Source organism: Lonchura striata, chromosome 3 (genome assembly GCF_050655825.1).
Source record: "Lonchura striata isolate lonStrDom1 chromosome 3, ASM5065582v1, whole genome shotgun sequence".
NCBI classification, from domain to species: Eukaryota; Metazoa; Chordata; class Aves; order Passeriformes; family Estrildidae; genus Lonchura; species Lonchura striata.
In genome coordinates this window covers 81231855-81253201 of record NC_140705.1, presented here as the reverse complement: position 1 = coordinate 81253201, position 21347 = coordinate 81231855, and the positions used below count along the sequence as shown (strand labels likewise).

General features: G+C 39.7%; 2 protein-coding genes across 9 annotated transcripts in view; both read left to right on the top strand.

Moving 5' to 3' along the window:
- The window catches only part of HEATR5B (HEAT repeat containing 5B), a 57893-nt gene extending 56154 nt beyond the window's left edge, over positions 1-1739 (top strand). For all 3 annotated transcript variants that reach the window (XM_085576910.1, XM_085576911.1, XM_021528091.4), the window contains one exon: positions 786-1739. In XM_085576910.1, the coding sequence (XP_085433036.1) occupies positions 786-1090 (305 nt within the window). In that variant the 3' untranslated portion in view covers positions 1091-1739. The remainder of the gene's footprint in view (positions 1-785) is intronic.
- Positions 1740-1883: 144 nt separating this feature from the next.
- Positions 1884-21347, top strand: part of STRN (striatin) — a 70639-nt gene continuing 51175 nt past the window's right edge. For all 6 annotated transcript variants that reach the window (XM_021528090.4, XM_021528088.4, XM_085576916.1 and 3 more), the window contains exons 1-2: positions 1884-4903; positions 17479-17582. In XM_021528090.4, the coding sequence (XP_021383765.2) occupies positions 3986-4903; positions 17479-17582 (1022 nt within the window). In that variant the 5' untranslated portion in view covers positions 1884-3985. The remainder of the gene's footprint in view (positions 4904-17478; positions 17583-21347) is intronic.

Below are 21347 nucleotides of genomic sequence, written 5' to 3'. Positions count from 1 at the left end.
GAACCTATAATGAAAAATAATTAATACTCTGGTAATCTAAAACAATTTAGATAAATGAGTTACCATTAATTTTTAAATTCTTTGGACTTAAAATGTACAATTACCAGGTTACACATTTCAAAGGTATACTTAAATTCTTACTAGATACAAAAAATTGCCTTGTTGCTTAAGTTTCGCTGCCTTTTTTGTTCTCAAGGTCAACCCTCTTGATCCCTTTGCCATTTTGGGCTGTGGCCTTACTAGGTCATGCTAGCTGAAGTATAGCTGCCCTGCTGGTTTTTGAGTTAGGATCTCCCAGACCAGTCCAGCATAAATAACTGTAGATAACTGTCCCTGACTTTTTTGTGAACACTTGCATTCTGGTATCAGTTCACTTATGCTCGCTGGGGAGGTGAATACTCAAATTCAATTGAATAACATTTCTGTCTGCCTGAAAAGTGTTTTGAAATCCTTTAATATGATAGGTACTCTACATCTTAAAATCTTTCATCAGTGATCTGCAATTGGATGGTGCAAAAGCATCTCAAAATAAGCATCAGGATCAATATAATTGTAATGAACAATAATAGAAATCTTAAATCCAGTCCTGGTAAGACAGAGTAGAGTGATCAAAGCACAGGAAGCCATCTACATTTCATTTGTTTTAATTTGATAATTTTTTTGATTACAGTTTCTAATGTCAGTTCTGAAAACAATATTACCCTTCCTTATCTGTGTAATAACTAATAATTTTTTTTTTGTTTCATTCTCTGATATGGTAATTACATTTTTTCTTTCATTTTTAGGAGTACAGTTGCTTGCCCTTCTCGTTCCCACTCTGATCTCCTATTTACTGAATGAAAATGCCTTTGCTTCTGCATCTACAGCATCTAAGGATCTTCACGAGTTTGCACTTCAGAATCTAATGCACATTGGTCCACTTTATCCACATGCTTTCAAGACAGTAATGGGAGCTGCTCCTGAATTGAAAACACGTCTAGAAACTGCAGTCCGAGCAAGCCAGGCCAGCAAAGCAAAAGCAGCTGCTAGGCAACCAGCACCCACAGTACATTCCACCCCGACAATTAAACTGAAAACTAGCTTTTTTTGAATTACTTTTATTATTTTTGGACCATTAAGTAGTCAGAAGCATTGCATTATCCCTACATACATGTCTAATTTTGTGTAATTTGTATGTGAAAGACTGTCTGATGGAGCTTTGTGTAATTATTTGAAATCCATGCATTACAAGGGAAGTAGTGTTACTTGTATTTGTATAGATTTTTAGGAAATTGTGATCATATTTATGAATTTCTGTTATAAATTATTCACCAAAAATTATTATGTATCTAAATAGTTTTATTTCTTTTTAAAAGCTATCTCAAACCCTTGAGTGGTTTTTGAATTCTGGTGATTGTTATCCTGCCATTGTCCCAACACACTAGCACAGTGGGGATGGAGAGAAGAGGAAAAACTGTTATGAAGTACTTACCCTGTACCATGGGGAATTTCTAGTGTAGAAGTATGAATTTTTTCCTTTTATTAAAAAAAAATAATACTGAAGGGGACTTCGTAGATTGTTTCAGCTTGCATGAAAAAATACCCAAAATCCCACAACAAAATAATTGAAAATTTTCAGCCTTTCTTAAGATGAATGATCAAGCATGCTGTCTTAATGAGTTGTCGTTATTTATGTGGTGTATATCTCTTTCCAATCCTTTCCCATGCTTGAAAATGAATAAAGGATGCAAAGAATCTAATCCCCTATCTCTTTGAATGTAAAGAATGCACTGGAAATTGAGTTTATAAAGAGAACTGCCTTCTATCTGCATTTGTAGGTATAGATCTTGGCCTTCATAATGTGCTCTGTGTTTGCAGTCTTCCAGTTCTGCCAGCGACTGGTTGGATATGTGATCAGTCAGTGCTCTGCCCTTTGTTCAGACTCAGGTATTTAGCCTTCCTGCTAGATCATACCCACAGTCCTTGGTCAAGTTGGAAAGCAGAGGTACTGGAGGACATTGCACTGTACTGACTCAGGGGGCAGAATACAAGCGAGGGCCAGGCTCCTCCAGTTTTTCCTTTCCCTACCAGGCATTTTTCAAAAGCATGTGGCTCCCCTCACCTCTGAGTCTCATGTGCAGATTTTGGGGCTTAGGGCTCAAGTGTTGTGCTGACCTTGCATCACAGCCAGGGAATCCCAGTGTGTGTCTGCTGCCAGGCCTCACCCTTCCTATTGGCAGAAGTACAGAACTATGTATTTTCTTGTGTATATAGGACTGACTTACATGGATTTTTTGACACAGCTGTTAAATTTATGGGCTTTTATAGGCATCTTTCCATACATTTTGCTTTATAGAGAGAAGTAACATAACCAAAGGTCTCCACTAGGCCTGCTGAATTTCAACTCTGATGTTTCTCTGTATACTCTGTAAAAACTGCATATTTCAGATGCTTCAACTTAAAATATAACAAAGGGATAGTAAATAGAATTGAATATGACTAATATCTGCTTAAAATATTTGTAGATCACTATTTTTGCATACATACTTGCCTCTATGCTTTCTATTTTCCTTTAAGACCTTATCTAATATCCCTTTGAGTATCTATGCAAAATGGTCAAGACAGTGCTCTTGCCCTATGGTAAATTGGCTGTGTGCAAATATTTAACATAAAATCAGAAATGCTTTTATTTCACAGTGAATGTTTTAGTACTAAAGTGAGGACACGCATACTCTAATTTCAATTTTTTTTCATTTGAAAGTATTAAGGAAACTTCCAGTTCAAAATTCAACACAAACATTTTGCAAGTAAAACAGAAAACAAGTTTATAACCTGTTTTAGATTCCCTCCCCTCCACCAGGTAGTCTAGGAATTAATGACTTCTTAGAAAGATTTTGTCTATAATCGTGTATAGTTTTGTTTACATTAAGTTTTCTCTCAGCACTTTTAAGTTTTGGTTAGCCTCTAGTTGATCAGATATCTGAAAACTCAGAAGAGGGGAGAGAAGTGTAGCAATCAAGCATAACTAAGAAGTCAGTAGAACTATAGAAAAAAGTTAGCAGAAGAGAAAATTACACTAGATAGATGTAGAGGAATAGAGAAGGGAGAGGTTTTTCTTTGAATTTTGTGTGGCACAAAAAAACATGCACAACTCTTGTTTGTATACATCCTTCCCCAGTTTAGTCCTCGTTTGCTTCTCTGCTTGCTCCTGATACTAAAGTTATAGTCATGTGGTTTTACAAAATATTTTGGCATCCAATTCCATTTGATTAAAAAAACTCAAGTAACTCGCAATGGCCGTAGTGCTTATTGTTGTTTGTCACTCTCCTTTTCATATTTTTCTTTGTCAATAGCCTTTTAAATGTGCTTTTTAATGAAACCGTTTGCTCCGCTTCCCCTTCACATCTTTCATCTCTCTGCTGTTTACCTTTTTTCTGGGTCAGCCTTGTTCTGCACGGGTTCCTTGCCGAGGTCCCCCAGATCACACTCCCTGTCCCGAGTTTTCGCTCCCGTTCCCCGCTGCTCTCCGTATGCTCTAAGTAAGCTTCCTTAGTGGTCTTTCCCAGAGAGATGTTACGCCAGCCACAGCTCAAGCTCCGCGGGTAGGATTATTTACGAAGCAGGCGGCTGTGGTTTCGGAGCAGTCACAAAGAACCGGGCACCGCTGCTCGAGAAGGCGGCGGGGCGCTCCCGGTGCGCCGGAGCACGGCCAAGGGCGCAAGCAGGGCACGTTCCCGGCGCCCTCGGGAGCCCCACGGCACCGCCTTGGTGGCACGCAGCATGTCTTTCACGGTGCTGGCCTTCGGCACGGCCCGATGGAGAGGCGCCTGCGTCTGCCCTCAGCAAGGCTCTGCTGCTCGGGCGTACATGGCGCGGAAAGGGAGCCCAGCTTCGTCCCTTAGTGCCATGGGGAGAGGGCAGTGCGGCCGACACCTTCCGCCCTCAATCCCATACGCTCCTGTTTTCCCTGTCCTCGCAGAACAGGCAGCGTGTCCATTCCTGAAAAATGTTGTGTCGCTCTCCTTCCCAAGGTCGGAAACGATGTTCAAGAAACCCCTGTAGCCTTGGGCAGGCTTTCCAGCTTTTGACAGTAAGAGGCCGAGCGCTGCTCGGAACAGGGACGAAGCAGAAGAGACGGAGCTGCCAGGGCAGGGCCTGGCGGGAGCATCTGCGAGATGCGGGAACTGCTGCGAGACACCTGCCCTTCCCGCGTTACCGGGCTGGGCTGCGGGACAACCCTAGCGTTTCAGTCCCGCTCGGAGGTGGAGGTGCCATTAACCTGTACTCCCACCGTAGGGACTACCCCCGCCCAGCCGATCGGACCGCACGTCCCGGCGCTGAAGCTCAGCCGTCCGATCGCCATCCCTGGGATTACGGACGTCGCGGGAAGAGGGCGGCGAGCCTGCCCGCCATCCAGCGGAACTACAATTCCCAGGAAGCCGCGCGAGGCGGTGGGGCGAATCGCTCCCCGGCTCTGTCCCCGACGGGCCACCGTAGCAGCGGGCGGGGGCGGCTGTCAGGCGGTGACGGCGGGTGGGACGCGCCCAGGTTGTTGCTCCTGCTGCTGCCGGGACGCGGTGGGAGCGGCGGCGGCGAGCCAGGCGGACCCGGCCCGGCCATGGACGAGCAAGCGGGGCCCGGCGTCTTCTTCAGCAACAATAACAATAACAACGCCCTCCTGCTGCCGCCGCCGGCGGGCGGACCGGGGCTGGAGCCGGGCGAGGCGGCGGCAGCGGCGGCCGCGGCGGCGGCGGCAGGAGGAGGCGGCGGAGGAGGGGGAGTCTCAGCCTCCGGAGCCGCCGCGCCGCTCTCGGCGTCCCGGGCTCAATACAGCGTGCCGGGCATCCTGCATTTCCTGCAGCACGAGTGGGGCCGCTTCGAGGCGGAGCGCGCCGAGTGGGAGGCGGAGCGGGCGGAGCTGCAGGTAACACTTGCGACCTTCTGCCCCCCCACAGCCCGGCCCCCGCGGCCGCTCCCCCTCCGTGTCCCTCGTCTCTGCGTAGCTGGAGGGGGAGCGGCCGCCCTGGGCGCTGCCACAGCTTGTCGTCTTCCCCGAGAGGGAGCGGCCGGCCGGGCTATTTCGCTGCCCCGAGGGCGGCCGCCCCCCGCCGCGGCCGGGCGGGGGTGGGACGTGGCGGCGGCCCGGCGGGGAGCGGGCCCAGCCCGGCGGCGAGCGGCCCCTGCGGCTGTGCCCCTCTCACCTCCTCCACTGAGTTTTCCGGATGCCCCTCGGGGTCGGCCGCCCCAGCGTGTCGCCAGTTTCAGAAGCCCTGCTGAAATCTGCCCCCGGCAAGCTGCGCGCCCCCGTTGTGCCGCGGCTTCGCCGCTTGTGCCGCGGTTGCCCTCGGTGTCGCCCCACCCGCACGGGGGCCGGGCCCGTGGGACCGGCTGGGTCCCCTTCGGTACTATGGGGCACGTTTTCGTTTGAAAAGCGATGGGGCTGATATGCTCATTAATGCATGAAAGGACTGATAGTGATCTTGTGGTTGAAGTACTTGTGAACTGCTGGCCTAGAGCCGTCGCTCTCAGATACTCAGATACCAATAACAGTCGATAATGCAGCCTTCGTTCCTCTTTGGTGTTGTTTACAAGAAAATCCCTGTGTTAAACGTTAACGCTGGCCATGTTTCTAGCAACCCACTGTTAGGTTTTAGTTTGGCCATGTTTGAGACGGAAAAGTGTCTACGGGTTTCTTTTTTAGATCTCTTTTCTTTGTCTTTTTCTTCCTATCCATCTGTTCTTTCTATGGCTTTCCTTGAAAGTACAGTCTTTGTCAAGAGAGTCTTGAGTCTGTTTACTAATGCAAACCACTTCTCTATTTTTTTGGTTATTGGGTTGATTTTTCCATCTTTTAAATTTTACTTTCTACAGTAACATCAAACAACCACTCTGAGAAGAGTGGTAGGTGTGGCATTCTTTAATGAGAGTTCCCTTGTAGGAATTTAAAATAAGTGGTCATGAGAACAAGAAAGTAATTTTTATTTTAACTTCCATGATTCAGTGAGAAATTGGTTAGTAACTGAATCATATTTCTATTCACTACATCCAGTAAATACTGTGTAGAAAGTTACTAGCTTAGCTATGTATAGGAATAACCTCATGTGTCGTATATCTGGTGGAGGCCCATAAATATCTTGACATATATTCATAGCTGATTCAGATATCAAATATTGCTTTGGAGAAAAAAAATCTGTTTTACAGACCTAGGAAATTTTGTCAGTATATTAAAAGTAATAACACTCTGCATATTTATCGTGTTCTTCATCAGCATGACATCCCTCCTTCTCCCCCAGGTATCCCTCAAAATTTTGGTGTTACAGATGAGAGAGGAGGAAAGAAATTGAGTATTTAGACTATTAGCAGAAGTCATGTATTATCAGTGGCAGATAACCCCATCACAAGTTGTTTGCTTGAGTGCCTTTGACTCTTGCCAAAACATCTCAATAAAGTTATAATTAGCTGTGGCTGGCATTGCCATGAGCTGTAACAGCATTTATCTGCTGCAGAGTCATGTTCAGGAAGGTGCAAAATTCTTGGCTATCTCTACAGACATCAGGCGTTAACGTCTGCTGTGACCATTTGCAGATGAATGTACTTGGATCCATGTGAGAGGTTTGTGGTATGGGTTCAGCAACTACAGGGTGGCTTTTAGAAATTTTACACCTGAAGCATGAGCAGTGTTAATTAAAGACCTGGTCTGTGCTCCTTCTGAAGCCTTCTGTTGGCCTGTATATTTGGAAATGTTTAACAGAATAATGGAAATTTGAGGTTGGATGGTTTCTCTCTCCCAAGATAAAGAAGCAGTACTCCTCATTGTACTTTTATCCAGTGCAAATTCCAGTGCTAGATTATCCATCCACTCTTGGGAGCCTGTGGAGCAAACGACCTATTTAGTATGGTGGTCTTGGTATCCTGTAATTTTTTTCCTTCAATTCATCTGTTTCTAAGAGGTAGACTTCTTTTATCTCTGGTTCCTTACCAGCCATGATACTGAAATACTTGGGATACATTATTACTTACTACCTTATTACAGTGTTACTGTGCTTGGCTTCTGCTCTGTAGTTGCTGGTTAGTTCCACTCTAGCCTCTCTCCAAAAAACTCCTCATAAGTCAGTCCCATTGTGATTTCCATGTTTCCTTTTCTTCCTCTCTGGGCTTCTTTTTATTTTCTCTTTTCCTTATCCTTCTAATTAACTGCATGGAACTAAATGTGATGGTCAGGTAGAATACCTTCCTGTTGTGTTCTGTGGTACTTGTTCAGGAGACACACACACAAGCTCATAATATATGTGAGTTAGCAGGCCAGGCAGTTTAATCTGTTCTTAGTTATTGGTCTAGTACTGCATTTCCAAGGTTTTTTTCCCTATCAGTGCCTGTATTTTTATTCCCCTGGCAAATATTCATGCTTATTCTGATTTTCTAATTATTTTTCTTGAACCTTTTGAAATTATTGTTGCCTCTTATATAATCTTCCTTATTCAAGGCAAAAGAGGACTTCAGTATTTATATCTATGTAAGCATAATTAGTAAGCTGTGTATATCACATAAGAATGAAAACAGATTAATATGGGGTTCCCCTTGATGCTTATTTGCTGATTATATATTTAACTTTCAATGCTTGCTTTCTGTTTAAAGTATTTTGACATCTGCAGATTGAAAAATTATCCTAATAATAGACTTATATTATGCCCTGTGAAGTAATTAATTAGGATGAATAGTAACATTATTAATTCTCATTTAAGTATTTGCAAACAGTGCTTTATGGCATTATAATGTATTTTCATATCTTTTCAGAAATTAGTGATTTTCCTTTTCTTAGGTTCTTCTAGCAGCTGCTTGGGAGAGTTGACAAAACAGGGTTTCCTGTTCTGCATGTTTTAAACTTCAGGGGTTTTTTGTTCTGCATTTTTCTGGACTGACACAGAGGCATTTCAGAGTTGTCATTATATGTTGGACATGCCCATCCGAAAATAGCAGAGGATTTGATCAAATGCATGTGCAGGGCACTGAAATCTGTATCTTTGCTTGAGGCAAGTCAGGGGTTGTACTGCCTCCCATATTGGTGTTTTGCCTTAACCTTGGGTCTTCTGACTGCTTGGGAGTGACTGTCTCTTTCGGATGTTATTTCCCTTTTAATTAGCATCTGTCAGCCCTGGGGGGTGCAATGGGAGCTCTGCCCCGGGGCCTGGGACCCTGCAGAGCCAAGGCTGCCAATGCACCTTCTTGTCCCAGCAAGCAGTGAGGCTGGATGAGTTTGGAAGGTGTGTGTGGCTTTTGTTTTGGCTAGAGATGTTGTCTTTGCAAGCAATGCATATGTTGCTGTGGAAAGTTTTGCTTTTGACAAATATTTTTCTGGCAAAAGTGCAGATTTGCAGATATTGGCATTTCTCCGCATTTCACAAATGGTCTAAATTGCAACAAACTGCTGTAACTGTGTTTATGGACAGCCCCCCATCCTGCTAAGGAATTTTCTAGCTTTGGTCCTCTTTGCTTCTGAAGTTTTCATTTCCTCTAGCTAGTAACTTGTTTCTTCGGAGTAGTAGAGTCCATACGAGTGGTGGGACCTGATAGCATTACACGAAAATTATTTTTCCTGGGTAAACTTTCCTCTGAAAAGGTTTGCAAGGAAATTAGAGAGAATGGGTGGATACAATGTGCTTGTGTTTCTACATCTTTTGTTAAAAATAGTCCTTGTAAGACAGTGCCAAAAGAACAAGAAAACACCACCCAAATGATAGGGAAAGAGATAATGAAACAAGATAAAATGTGGTTAAGATAGCAAACAGCTGTATGTAATAGAAGGAATGCGGTGGAAGAAATAGATAAGCACTTGAGATGGGGTATGGAAGTCAGTTTAGTAATGTCAGCTCACTGGGACGTAGGTCACGGATGGGGATCTTGCTCCTTGATGCTGCTTTTCTGCTGCAAGAGGCAGGTGATGAAACCGGGCATGCTACGTGGTAAAATTGTGTCCTTGGATAGACAAGTTAAAGTAAAGAGGAGAAGGGGTAAATCAGACAGATGGCTTTGGCTATTTATAGTGTGGTTTAGGACATTTGTTACTTGATTCAGAAATTGTTGATATTTACAGTTTGTTGGCTTTTAGATAACGGTCCTCTTGTTAGATTAAATTTCTAGTTAGAAGTTGTTCTGATAGCTGGATAATCTGAAAATGTTGTTCAGAGAAAAAGTAATGAGCAGTGAGGTGGTGAAATCAGTTATTAAGTTAATGGAAAAGTCCTAAAGATACAGTTTGATCAATAAAATGGAAACATAAATGCAATTTGAAGAAGTTTTGTATAAAATTTTCAAGTATGATAATTTAGGTCAAATTTCTGAGATTCTCGGTGAAAGATGAATTGGCAGAAGTGCTTTAAAAGTCTTCTATGAAATATTTTTTCTTTTAAGGCAGACAGTATAAAAGAATCACCAGTGATTAACGTAACGTGCATCTCTACTGCAGAAAAGAATAATTTCACTTTGTTGTTTTATATATATCAGATAAATAAAAAGAAAGACAGAAGAAAACAAGCGGTAGTCACAATACTGAGATGTGTTTATTTGGGAAAAATGATGCTAAATGGGCCTTGGTGACTACCAGATAGCTTCTCTTTCATAAGGTTTTATTTTTTTTGCAAAATTTCTATTTGACAGATTCACGTGAAGTAAACTGTGTTCTCCTCTACTTCTATGTGTGTTTGCCAGCTAATTCCAATATAATAATTGATACGCTGTCATGACTTCTTTTACTTAAGCAAGGAGGACCAGTGAGAGTAAATGTTCAGTGATTTTCAGCAATTCAGAAGTTTGTAGATGTAGAATATAAGTACCAACTGATAAGACAGTGTTTTTGCAGGTGTATACCTGGTTTTTATAGTTTGATTTTTTTTCCCATAATTGATCTGACCATTTCTAACATCACATATTTCAATTCTTCTCATATCTGTCACACGTGTAATTTAGTTTTAGTGTAATGAAAATGTGTTTCTTAAGTAGCCTAAATCCTTTAGGAAAATGGTGCTGTAAATATTGATGTAGTATGAACTGAGAGTTTTACAATGTTACATTGTCCCCAAGTGGTCTTTAAACCTTTCAAACTCTTATGGAAAGTTATACTTTCAAAAAGAAAAAGGCATCTTTCTGTTTTTCTTGGTTGAGCAAAAATGGAATAGATTACTGTGTTCTAGTTGGAAAACTTTGTTTTTTAGTGTCAGGTTAGCATATGGTGAAACATCGTAAGTGTCTTTATTAGTGCACATGTTTAATTAAATTGATATCTATCTTACTCAAAATGTAGCCCTTCTTTTGAGGGTCTTGGCTTATGGCAGTGTTACTGCATCAGAGATAAGTAACTTGGTACTGCTTGAACAACAACTTGCAAATATAAAAACTTCGCCTTTATTGACGTTTCAGTAGACACAGAAACTTTATTTACTAATTTTAGAACGGTCTGTGTAAAATTCCCCAGGGAAGATCATGTGAATTGCCCGAGACTTTTGGTTCATCTTAATTTAATGCTAAAAGAAGTAAGGCTGTACAAATACCAAGCCTTAACTAAAAGTGTTATCGGTAAACAGTTTTGTGAGAAAGTAAGTATTGGTCAGTAAGCTAGATGATCTATTTGGTTTAACAAGGGTGGTGAGCCTTGTCAAGTCCTCATTTCTACATTTCTTAGTTAAAAAGTGGCAAATACTGAAGTAGATGAGGGATCCTTATGTTTTAATTTTAAATGCTGAGAAATGCTTGGATACCTGAAAGAGTTCTTCGGAATAATTTCAGAGTGCTCAGAATCCAAGCTTTGCAGACAATAAACTAGAAATAAGAATACTCTGAAATGTGAAAATAAAGGTTCATTTTATCTGAATGACCTGTTCTGTGTGGACTTGTAGATGAACTCATCCAGATGTTCTTTTTCTATTTGAAAAAAGTTTGCTATATGCTCACTATTATTGAATGTTTTTGAAAATAACCCAGTGATAAAGAAGGTAAGGATTGCAGTGAGGAAAGACTGCATTTTTTCTGGTCTTAGCCAGGAATATGTTTCCCTTTAGTGCAGTCACATAGGGCAGGATTGCAAAAGCATCGGAGCAAAAATGGCATGCATGATATTCGTATCCTAGCTTGTAATCAGGAGGTAAGAACAAAATCACTTATCTTTGTATTTGTTTCACTTGATGCCCAAGTCAGTTCAGAGTGGTCATGCATGCTTGAATACAAGGAGTAGCTGATCCTGGATGTAGGAATCAGGAACTGGAGTGTGCCCATTGTCTCTGCAAATGCTTGTGTGGTCAAGTCTGGTTCGTTTCTCTTTTTGTTACTGAAGCCAAATCTAAAAATGTCCTCCAGATTTTTTTTCTCCCTTGTCTTGCCATACCCCAAAGTGATTCATTCGGCCTGTGAACTCCCATTGTCTATTTCAATGTGGGCCATGAGTGTGTTTATCAGTCCTGGTGCTGACTGCTGTCCCTGCATTTCTGCCGTTCTTGTACAGCAAGTGGAAAGGAATTTGAGCATTTTCAATTTGGACTCCAGCTGATAATATGTGATTATTTTGTGACATGCTGTTGCAGTGTTGCTTATATAATTATGTAGTAGAATTAAAAGCTGTGCTCTTGTGCTTTTATCAGTGTATGTGGCACGTGCTCTTGTGTTGAAAAAGGTTAATGTTCACCACTTAAGTACGTGTACCACAGAAATGTCTGGTAAGAAAATTTTTGCTTATGAAGAATGATTAAATAGGCTGACTATACATTGCTTAGCAACTGTTCTGATGCTTAAAATTACTAAAACACTGAAAGGCAGCACTGAAGAGAGGATAAAAGACTGGCTATCTGAACAGAGATATATGTAGTAAAACACTTCAAACTACAGAAAGATAAGTCTTCCTGTTTTTGAGATGCCTAAGTTACTAATCAAGGTATTGCCAGGTATAAATTGTGAATACATTCTGAATCATTTTTCAGGAGCTTTTCGGTCATACTAAATTAGTTTTCAAACAGTGTTTTCCCTTTGAAAACATTGTTTGAAAAACAGAGCCAAAGAATATAAATAAATGGTATTTTCAGCCATAGTTTTTTTTTTACTGTAAACTAAATCTTTGATTTCTTTTGGATGGTTTTTCTGGGTTTATCTTTGATGCTAGTTTTAGGATATCTCTGAGAAGTCCAACAAAAATAAGGTGCCAGTAGCAGATCTTGCTCTGCATTGGTCTCATGAGATGCTGTCATCCAACAAGAGCATGTGAGGGATAAATGGGATGAACTACCTTCTGTGTTCCGGGAAGTCAAAAAGGCCTTGGTGCCTGCCAGTCATTTCAGCCTGTGGCCCCACTTCAGTTTTGTTATCTTAAGTGGCTGCAGGAATTACAAAAGCTTCCTAGCCTCTCTTGGCAGAGTGCTAGTAGGTGTGTGTAGTGATGTGAAGTATGGTGCCTCTCAGAATTGTTCCCTAGTTGTACTAGACCATTGATATTTCCCTTCCCCCTTCCCTCTCTTTTCTTCTCACCCCTGGGGCATGCCTACACTTATTTACAAATATACTTAAATATGTAGTGCTTCAGTGAGCCAGCTGTAATCTAAAATACTGAGTACCCTGGCAGCCTGCAGAATCCTTGTGGCAGATCTTGGTAGACCGGTTAGCACAACTGTTCCAGATTGATTCATCTCTATAATGTATTTAGTTATTTTAGCTATCTGCATATTTTTTGCAATAATTTTCCTGCAGTTCCCCCCTCCCCCCCTCTTTTGTCCTCTTTCTCTCAACCTCTGAAGATCTGGTTGTTGGATTATGGAAGCATTATGTAGAGAATTGTGTGTCTTAAGCAGCTCTTTGTCAAACGATGTCTGTTGACCTTTAAATGCCCATAAATGTGAAGTGAGATTTACTTTAAAATATTATTATAGATATTTTAGAGAGGAATAGAAAGGCTTTTTATAATTTTTGAGTTGTATGAATTGAAAAAAAAAAAGCCTTTTAATTGAAATAGCTGTAAAATCAGAAACCGATAGAAGTTGATACTAAATGTCCACCAGTTGTTTAGCAGTCATAGTATGCCTATTTTTTAAAACTTCCTGTATAAGAGGAGTATTTTTTTAATCTTCTGTTCTTAGGTAGTGTCAAAGTGTAAGCCTAAAAAGATGTTTAAATAGAATATACTTTAAACATGCTTGTTGTGGTTGCTGATTTGAGGTATTATAAATTTCAGTGTAAATTTTTAAACATTGGTAAAATCTGGATTTAATAAGATGTGATTTCATTATTTAATTATGTTGTTACAGCTGCTAAGCCTGTATTAGAAAATTAACAACATTTAAAGAGTTGTTTTTAGTGCAGTGCTACCTAAAACGTTGTGTCACCTTGTTGTCTACTTCACAGTAATGTGGCATTAGAGTCCTTAGGGGAATTTTGTAGAACAGTAGTGTGGTTGTCTCTGAAAATTTTTTTAATATAAGAATGAATGTTATTTTTAAAACCTCTTAATAGAGAAGTGGAATAGTTAAGGTATCTACAGTGCTGTAATGTAGACTGGATGTGTATGATACTTTTAGGTTATGTTGCAGTTGGTCATACAAAAAATTTTGGTGAGATGAAGTTGAAAAAAAAAATACTGGACTCAACAATTGCAGCTGAAATAGACTGTTCCAAGCATGTCTTTTTCCAGTGTTCTCTGGTTTTGTGGCAGCTATTTTTGTGTGGTTTGATTCTGGCTTTTTGTTGGTTTTGTTTCGTTTTCTCCTTCTCTCTTGATTTTAATTTGACAGTTGAGCTGGAATACAGTAACTTGTAGCACTTAGCCTGGAATAAACTCGAGGCGGATCCTGCCCTGTTTCTTGCTGTGGAGCCAGCGGGGCCGGGTGCTTTATGGTGGAGACGATGTGCCCCACCCATAAAGCAAGGAACAATATGAGGTTTTGCACAATCCCCATATGCAATTTTGAGGTTTGCAAAGACTGGATTACAACTTGATGCATTTTTACCTTACTACCTAGAAGGTCAGTTGTCACAGAACCTGTTTGTTGGGAATATTTGTGGATTCTTGAAATTTTTGGCAAACCTTCCCAGGAGTGGTCGAAACACAAGTGTAGAGCAGTGTCAAAGATTACTCAAAGCGGAAGGAAATCTACTTTGCTCTTCTACTCCCTCAGGTGTAGCTCAGGCTCCAGATTTGACTTGGGTTAAAGCTGCAGCCATGGGAAGTTGCCTGTGGAGTCTCAGTCTATTGGTAAAATTCTGTCGTTTTTGACTGACATATAAGAAAACTGTAGTTGTGCAGTTCATTTATAATTTTCATTGTGTTTCAACCCAGACCTCCTGCACATTCAATGTTTGCACAGACGTTTAGACAGGTGTTGTCTATGTATTTTAATTGGAACTAGTGATCCTACAGTTGCCACTGTATTGTTCTAGAGACTGTGAAAATACTGCTACATGTCATATTTTGTAATTTTAGATATTTAAACTCATTGTGCTTGTTTATTCAGTTTACATTTATCTGCAAAGTGTTTGTTTTACAGTATGAACATTTAGGTTCCTTTGCATATTTTCAGTGAATTACCAAAATAATGAAATTTTAAAGAATGAAATCTGCTTAAGACATATGAACTGTTAGTATATTACTGTTAATATACATTTTCAGCTATTAGTCTAATACTGTCCTTATTTGCAATATAATCAAACCTGAATATTTTCATTAAGAATTTCTCAAATAACATTTAAGCTTACATGTATAACTGATTTTTATTGTCCACTGAGACTGATGTAATTGTAATTACTCAGTATATGTATAAATGAGGGATAAGGGTTGCTAACATCTTGTGGATAAGAAAGGGAATATTTCTCTATGTTATAAAAATGACTAAATGTAAGTATTCTCATTTCCAGAGCCAGAATTCTTCAAAACTAGTGAGTATTAGGCATGCTACTCTGAAGAAAAGCATGAACAAACTATGCTAAAAGCCATGCAGACTCCAAGGAGAGAGCAAAATTATTCTCAGTTTCTGGAAGTACCAGTATAACTTCCTATCTGTAAATTTTATATTTATTAACCTTGAAGGATCCTAGCAATAAGCTTATGTAGGGCTGGAGAAATGGCTCTCAGGCTAGGGATTCTTCTGTTGTTTCTGTGGGCATTTTAAGTACGAAACACAAGTATTTCTTGAAAATCTAGGAAAAAGGAAAGTTCTAAGACATCATTAAGAGCATGGACGTATTACTGACAACAAAAGATGTCCACATGGAGGAGGTGTCATATAGTATTTCTTAATCATATCCATTTATGTCTCTCCCTCTTACAAAAGGAAGCCGTTAAAACTACTGAGAAGTTGCATTTTTTTAGTTTAGTTTAGGCTGCTACCAGTGGAAGATGACTTTAGTCTCAACTGTTAGCACAGTAATGCTGCTTTGACCTTTGTAGTATAGCAGTGTGTGAGCTGTGTTGTTTGCCAACCTTCCGGGTAAAAATGCTTCATTCCAGTGTGTTCAGTCAGTTCATTCTTGGCTAGAAATTGCTTGCAGATAGCAGGTCACATAATAGATCACTTCAGCTTGTGTCCTGATGGCATTGGATGATCTTCATCCCAGCCAAATACATATTTACATCATGATTTCTGTTTTTAAAGGTGCATTTTGATATTCTCTCCCTTGTGACAAGAACAGCACATGTTTAGTTCTGCCGGGCCTATGTGGAGATATGGAGTGAGAATCTGTGTGTCTGTACAGTTACTGCAAACTAAATTTTATGTGCCTGAGATGCTCCTCTTGGGAGGGATGCTGACCGAGTTGAGATGCTTCTCACACATTACATTCCTCGGGGTAGGAAATGCTGACTCCAGCATCAACATTTCTTTTTCCTGCCCTTCTTTAAACCTGGACGTAAAATTAGAATTCAATTGTAGTTGATGCCAGAGTGAGAGATCTTTCGATTGTTGACTTTTTTTTTTTTTTCTTTTTTTTTTTGGAATTCAAATGTATTTCCCCTGTTGAAAGTGAAGAGTGACTTAGTTGGAGAGCAGCCAGTGTTTTTCTCTTGTCATAAACTGGCTGGTCTAGTTGGTGTCTGGCAGTTAAGGATCCTTCAGGTGTCTGTCATGCTATTTACTGGCTGTACTTGAGCAATGAAATAATGTCAGCTGGTGTGATATATTTAGAGCAGCTGCTATTGCTGGCCACCAGCAAAAGGCTTTGGGTGTGAGATTAATCTTGCCTAGTCACCAAAGTCCAACTGAGTGCCTTCCCTTTATAGTTGCTGGAGAGAAAATGGCATTTAGAGACTCTGTTTTTTCTCACCTTGGGGTAAAAATCTGCAGTCAGATTCTTTGGAAGCAACTGTCTCCATTAACTAAAATATCTGAGGACTGATTGCAAGGTTGTGACAGGTGAGGATAGGATATTCCTGCTCATTTTTAATCCCTGACTTTCCTGGGTGTTTATTTAAATTAAAGGGTTATAGGTTGTCATGCTCAACAGCTGGTGGTGTGGGCCAGTTGCCATTTATCCTGGCTGTGCTTCTTCAGAGACAGATGAGATGCATGGAGACTTAGCTGTAGAGGTGCAGAAAGCTTCTGATCCTGGAAATGGCAGGTGAGACTGAGGCATGATGTGGTCACTGCCTGTAGGGTATTTTTGCCTAAAAATGTATTTATGAGTTGAGCAAGCACAAGAACTTGCCTCTTGATTTGAACATTAGGTAGAAAATCAGGTAGTTCTTCCTTTATGATTAGGAATTTATATCTTGTGTTTGTCATAATTTTCTATTTAAAGGAGATTTTTCACAGGCAAATGAATACTTGTGCTGGAAGTTGATAGAGGTTAGCTATCTATTTTCTGCTTTACTTTTGTTTACTTATGTACCATTTCTCTCCTTGTCTCCCTCAACAAAATACCTTTCCCTGTTTTCCTTTTCTTCCTCTCTTAATTACAGTATTTCTGGAGAGCTTCCCTTAACCTATTTTAGTGAGTATGACAATGAACACTTAACCCTGTATTTTGCAAACAGGGTTTTATTTTTCTTTTGTTCTTATTTTAGCTGAACATGGTTTACATCAGGTTTTTTTACTAGTGTCATGTATCTATAGAATTATACCCTAATTATACACTACTTCAGTTAGTGAGCAGAAATACTTTATCATCTTCTCTTGATTATTGTTGGTAAATACTTCTATCTGCTGAAGGCTTTTTCTATGCTTATTTTATCCATTTCTTATCCTTTATTGAATGTTTATCCAAGAGAGAAAACAAACCCTGTCAAACAAACCAAAATTGCTTTATTTATTATCTTTTTCTTTTCTTTTTTTTTTGATCTGTAGTGAGCATGCCATTTAGAAGCTGTACCTATGCAGTGATTTTTTAAGTGTTTAATGTTTACGAAGCATAGTAAGCCAACTCCTTTTGAACTCTACAAATGAATATTAAATTAACTTTGGAAGACACACAGACACACTTAAGAGCTAAGCTGAATAATTTTGAGCAAGCAGATTCTAAATTGAACACTTCCTTTTGCAGGCCCAGATTGCCTTTCTTCAAGGTGAAAGGAAAGGACAGGAAAATCTGAAGAAGGATCTAGTGCGAAGAATCAAAATGCTGGAATATGCGCTCAAACAGGAAAGGTATGCTGCTTTTACGATCAGTATGTGATGAAGAAATGCTAAAGACAGAACCTTTATTTTTGACAAAACCAAGAAATATTTTTCCTGTCTCTACTCAGTTCTCAGATTGACAGATTTTACTGTACTAAATAAAACCACTAGTCTAAATGTCTGCATTATGATAAGAACAATAGCTAAAATATGGCTTGAAAAACATGCTAACAAAACCCATAGCTGATCCATAATGAATGCTTTCCCTTGGTAAAATTCCACTGAACTGTATAGATTATACTCCAGAATGACAGTGTATTTTCATTTTGTTCAAAGTAATAGCTTTGTTTACTAATATGTGTCAGGTGAAATCTTGAATAACTATCTTCAGTCTAATAATTACTAGTTTTTAATCTTGCTAAGTTTTTAGTCTTTTCAATATGAGAAATTCTACAAGAATATCTTCTGGAGGTTAATTGTGTGATTGAAAAAATGTTTACTGGTTTATCAATGGTTCATGGACATTTTAGTACAAGTCCTCAGTTTACCATTTTATTCTTATGTATACTTTGCTGTTATTCCAGCCTTCGAGGCAAGCAGGTTGTTTTTTTATCATGTTTTCGGAAATCTCTCTGTTCAACCAATTTATTTTAGGCAAGGTTTAGTTTAAATTCTTTTAATTGGTGAAATGTGTTTAAAATTATTGAATAAAGAGAATATTTATGGCACTGCTGCAAAGAAGTCATAGCTTATATTATCTTTTTCTTATCAAATAATTCCTGCTTCTCTTTAATAAAAGAAGCCTCTGAAGGAGTTTGTTTAGTAGAAATAAGATTTAAAATACACACATATGCAAATGAGGAATAGAACATCACTGGTAGATACGTTTAAAAGGACACCAATAATTACATTACTGTATTGCATTCAGATTTGCTCATCTTATATAGGCTCCTTTAGCACTACCATCCAGTTCATAACTTCTTGGTAGCAACCAGTTAATCCACTAGCATGGGGATGCAGCCAGGGTTCTGGCCAGCAGTAGCCCCAGGGCTCCAATGTATTTTCTACTGCTTTGGGGAGTTCTGGGAGGAATCCTTAAGGTAGATACTCTTTTTGCCCAGGTCTTGTTATGGTACTAAACTGATACTACATCAAAGAGCACAGAAAAATACAAAATGTATGCATCATGGAGTTTGCACTTTATGGCTGCGGAAAGGCTTACATTTGGAGCATATTCACAAAGCTTATTGTCATTGGTTTGGTTAAAGATATACTTGTAGTTATATGTATTCTGTGAAGATTTCTTGTGTTTCAAAACTGGTGGAGCTATTCCTGATTATGTAAAAGTATCTCTAACTCTTCATGTTCAAAATGCACAGAAGTTAGCAATTTAAAATTATCAAACTATGTGAATACATTTTTGTGTACTATCAGAGAAACTTTGTAACATTAAAAAAACAAAAATCAAACTTCCATATGGATGGTGAAAATGTCCCTCAGTTTTACAGTGTAAAATCCACCTAAACTATGACATTTAAAACTTAATGCAGCAGTCCCTGTCAGGATTAGGAAAAAACACTCGGTGGGTTCTTATTACAGTTTTTACATCTGTATCTTTTATGTTGCATGTTTTTCTGCAGTCCGTGGCATTAGTCTCGGTTCCTCAGGTCAGTAGGCTACAGTCAGCTGATCTGATCCAGTGTGACAGTTCCAGTACGGGTGTGCAGTGGTTCTGCAAGCAGATGTGATGCTTGTGACTGGTGTGTGTGCTGGAGACAGCTATTTATGAGTTTGTAGTTTTAAACAGCAGTTTTATTTGCCAGTTTCTAAAGAAATAGTCTTCTATTTCTTTCTGGAATTATCTCTCAGCGAGTGTTCTTGCTTGATACTTGAAAGAACAGCAACATACTGAGCTTGGGAGCACTGCTCTGTTTCCCAGCATTTTCCTAAATCAGTTGGCAGCCTGGTCAGACAGTAGTCAGGATGCTGGCATTTTCCATTGGGCTCATGAGATCCTACAAGGTAGGAGGAAGACATTCCTGTCAAGTTTGGGGAAAGTTGGTGTGCTGTGAGAGGATGGGGAATCATTCCTGTATTCCTTCATTTCTGCTATGGCATTTCAGATCTTTCTCAGCTGGACAAAATCAGTTATGAGTAACAGAACAGAGTATTAAATTTTGGACCAGAGTACTCCATGTTCACAATGCCTTCAGGAAACCATGAAAAAGAAATGTGAAACATTTCTTTACTCAGGTACATGCTTCTATGAGCTGCTGTTACTTATAGTGGCTGCTCCTCATTTCTTTTATCAACCAAATAGTTTCAATTTTTACTATAAATTAACAGCTTCGGGATCACTGTTGTTTTCTATTTCATGTCATTTTAGTGTGGGTAAGGTAGAAAATAAATTTTACTACTGATGGTCATGCTTTTGTGGCAAATTTAGTTTAATGTTTAGTCTTTATGTCAGTAATTGTGAGGTTACCTTTTTATTCTATGTGTGTATAGCAAGCCAGGTTATTTCTGCTGAAGAGTCTTAGTAGGCAAAATTGCAAGGAGCTTAGAAGGAGCTAGTGTGTAGTTAAGTGCTAGCATTTTTCAATAGCAGTTGTGATGTAGTTTTGCCAGCATCCAGTAGATTGCAGTGTGAGGCTGTTCAGAATTGAGAACTTTTTATGACTTTATCAATACTTGCTCCACCATCAGTAAATTGCACTGGTGCCTCTGGATTTTCAGGAGCTAGCTGAAACATAGTACTGTTTCTCTCAAGAACATGTCATATTTCGGCTAGTCTAGCTCACGTCCTGTCTTAACATATGTCAACCAAAGAACTGGACTCCTGAGCTATGTCTCTAGAAACAGTTGATTTAATTTTGTGTTGTTTTCTGCACTGATGTGTCTGATCAGTGTAAGGCTGGCGCCTTCTCCCCCGGGTAGAATATCTCGCCGTGCTGTTCCTGGCAGTCATTCTTATTTATGTCTCTTGATTTGGCGGCAGCTCCCAGATCTTCTACGGCTGTTTTGGCAGGCTCCCTCAGCACAGCTGGATCAGATGCTTCAGGTCTGGAGACAGATATTTCCAAGAAATAGTGGCTTTTTTGACTGGAATAAAATTTTTTTCTGTGTGAAGTATTCAGAAAAGTTTCACTGCACTCAGTCTTAGGAAATGTAGATGAAGGCTTTTAGCATTTTCCTGAGCAATTCTTGTGTGGCAGCCATGTTGAATGTTTCCAAGCAGTGAATAGAGGACACATAGTTAGTTTAATGAAAATAATGCTAACCAAAAGAGGAGCACTGTGTAATGAAGGGCAGAAGCCAGAGCAGTGGTAATATTCATACTTATCTGAGTAAGGGCATCTACCCAGGAACATAGTTTCACAGTGCTAAAATAGCTTTCTTTTAAATTACTGGAAGGCTAGCCTTCAGGTAGAAAAAAGCTGTATCCTTAGGTGAACATTTTAAAATCATTTTTTTGTCTCTGCATACTGTTAATAATTCATATGTAATTTGCAGAAATGGCAGGTAAATCATTGAAGCTGAGCAAGTTTCAGAAAATAAATCTTTGTTTCTTTTTCTCCCCTGCCACCAAACTACTGTCCTTTTTTTTTGACCAGATGATACAAAGGTTGAATAAATTTCATTTTCTTTATACTTTTTTTACACAAAATATACTTTATCTCTTTTTCTGATGGTAGTATCACACTATTGGGATGTATGAGCTAAAGTTCAAGGTGAGCTGTAGAAGGCCATTTTAAAGCTGTTAATAATTGGACCATGTGATTTCTCCAAAAGTGA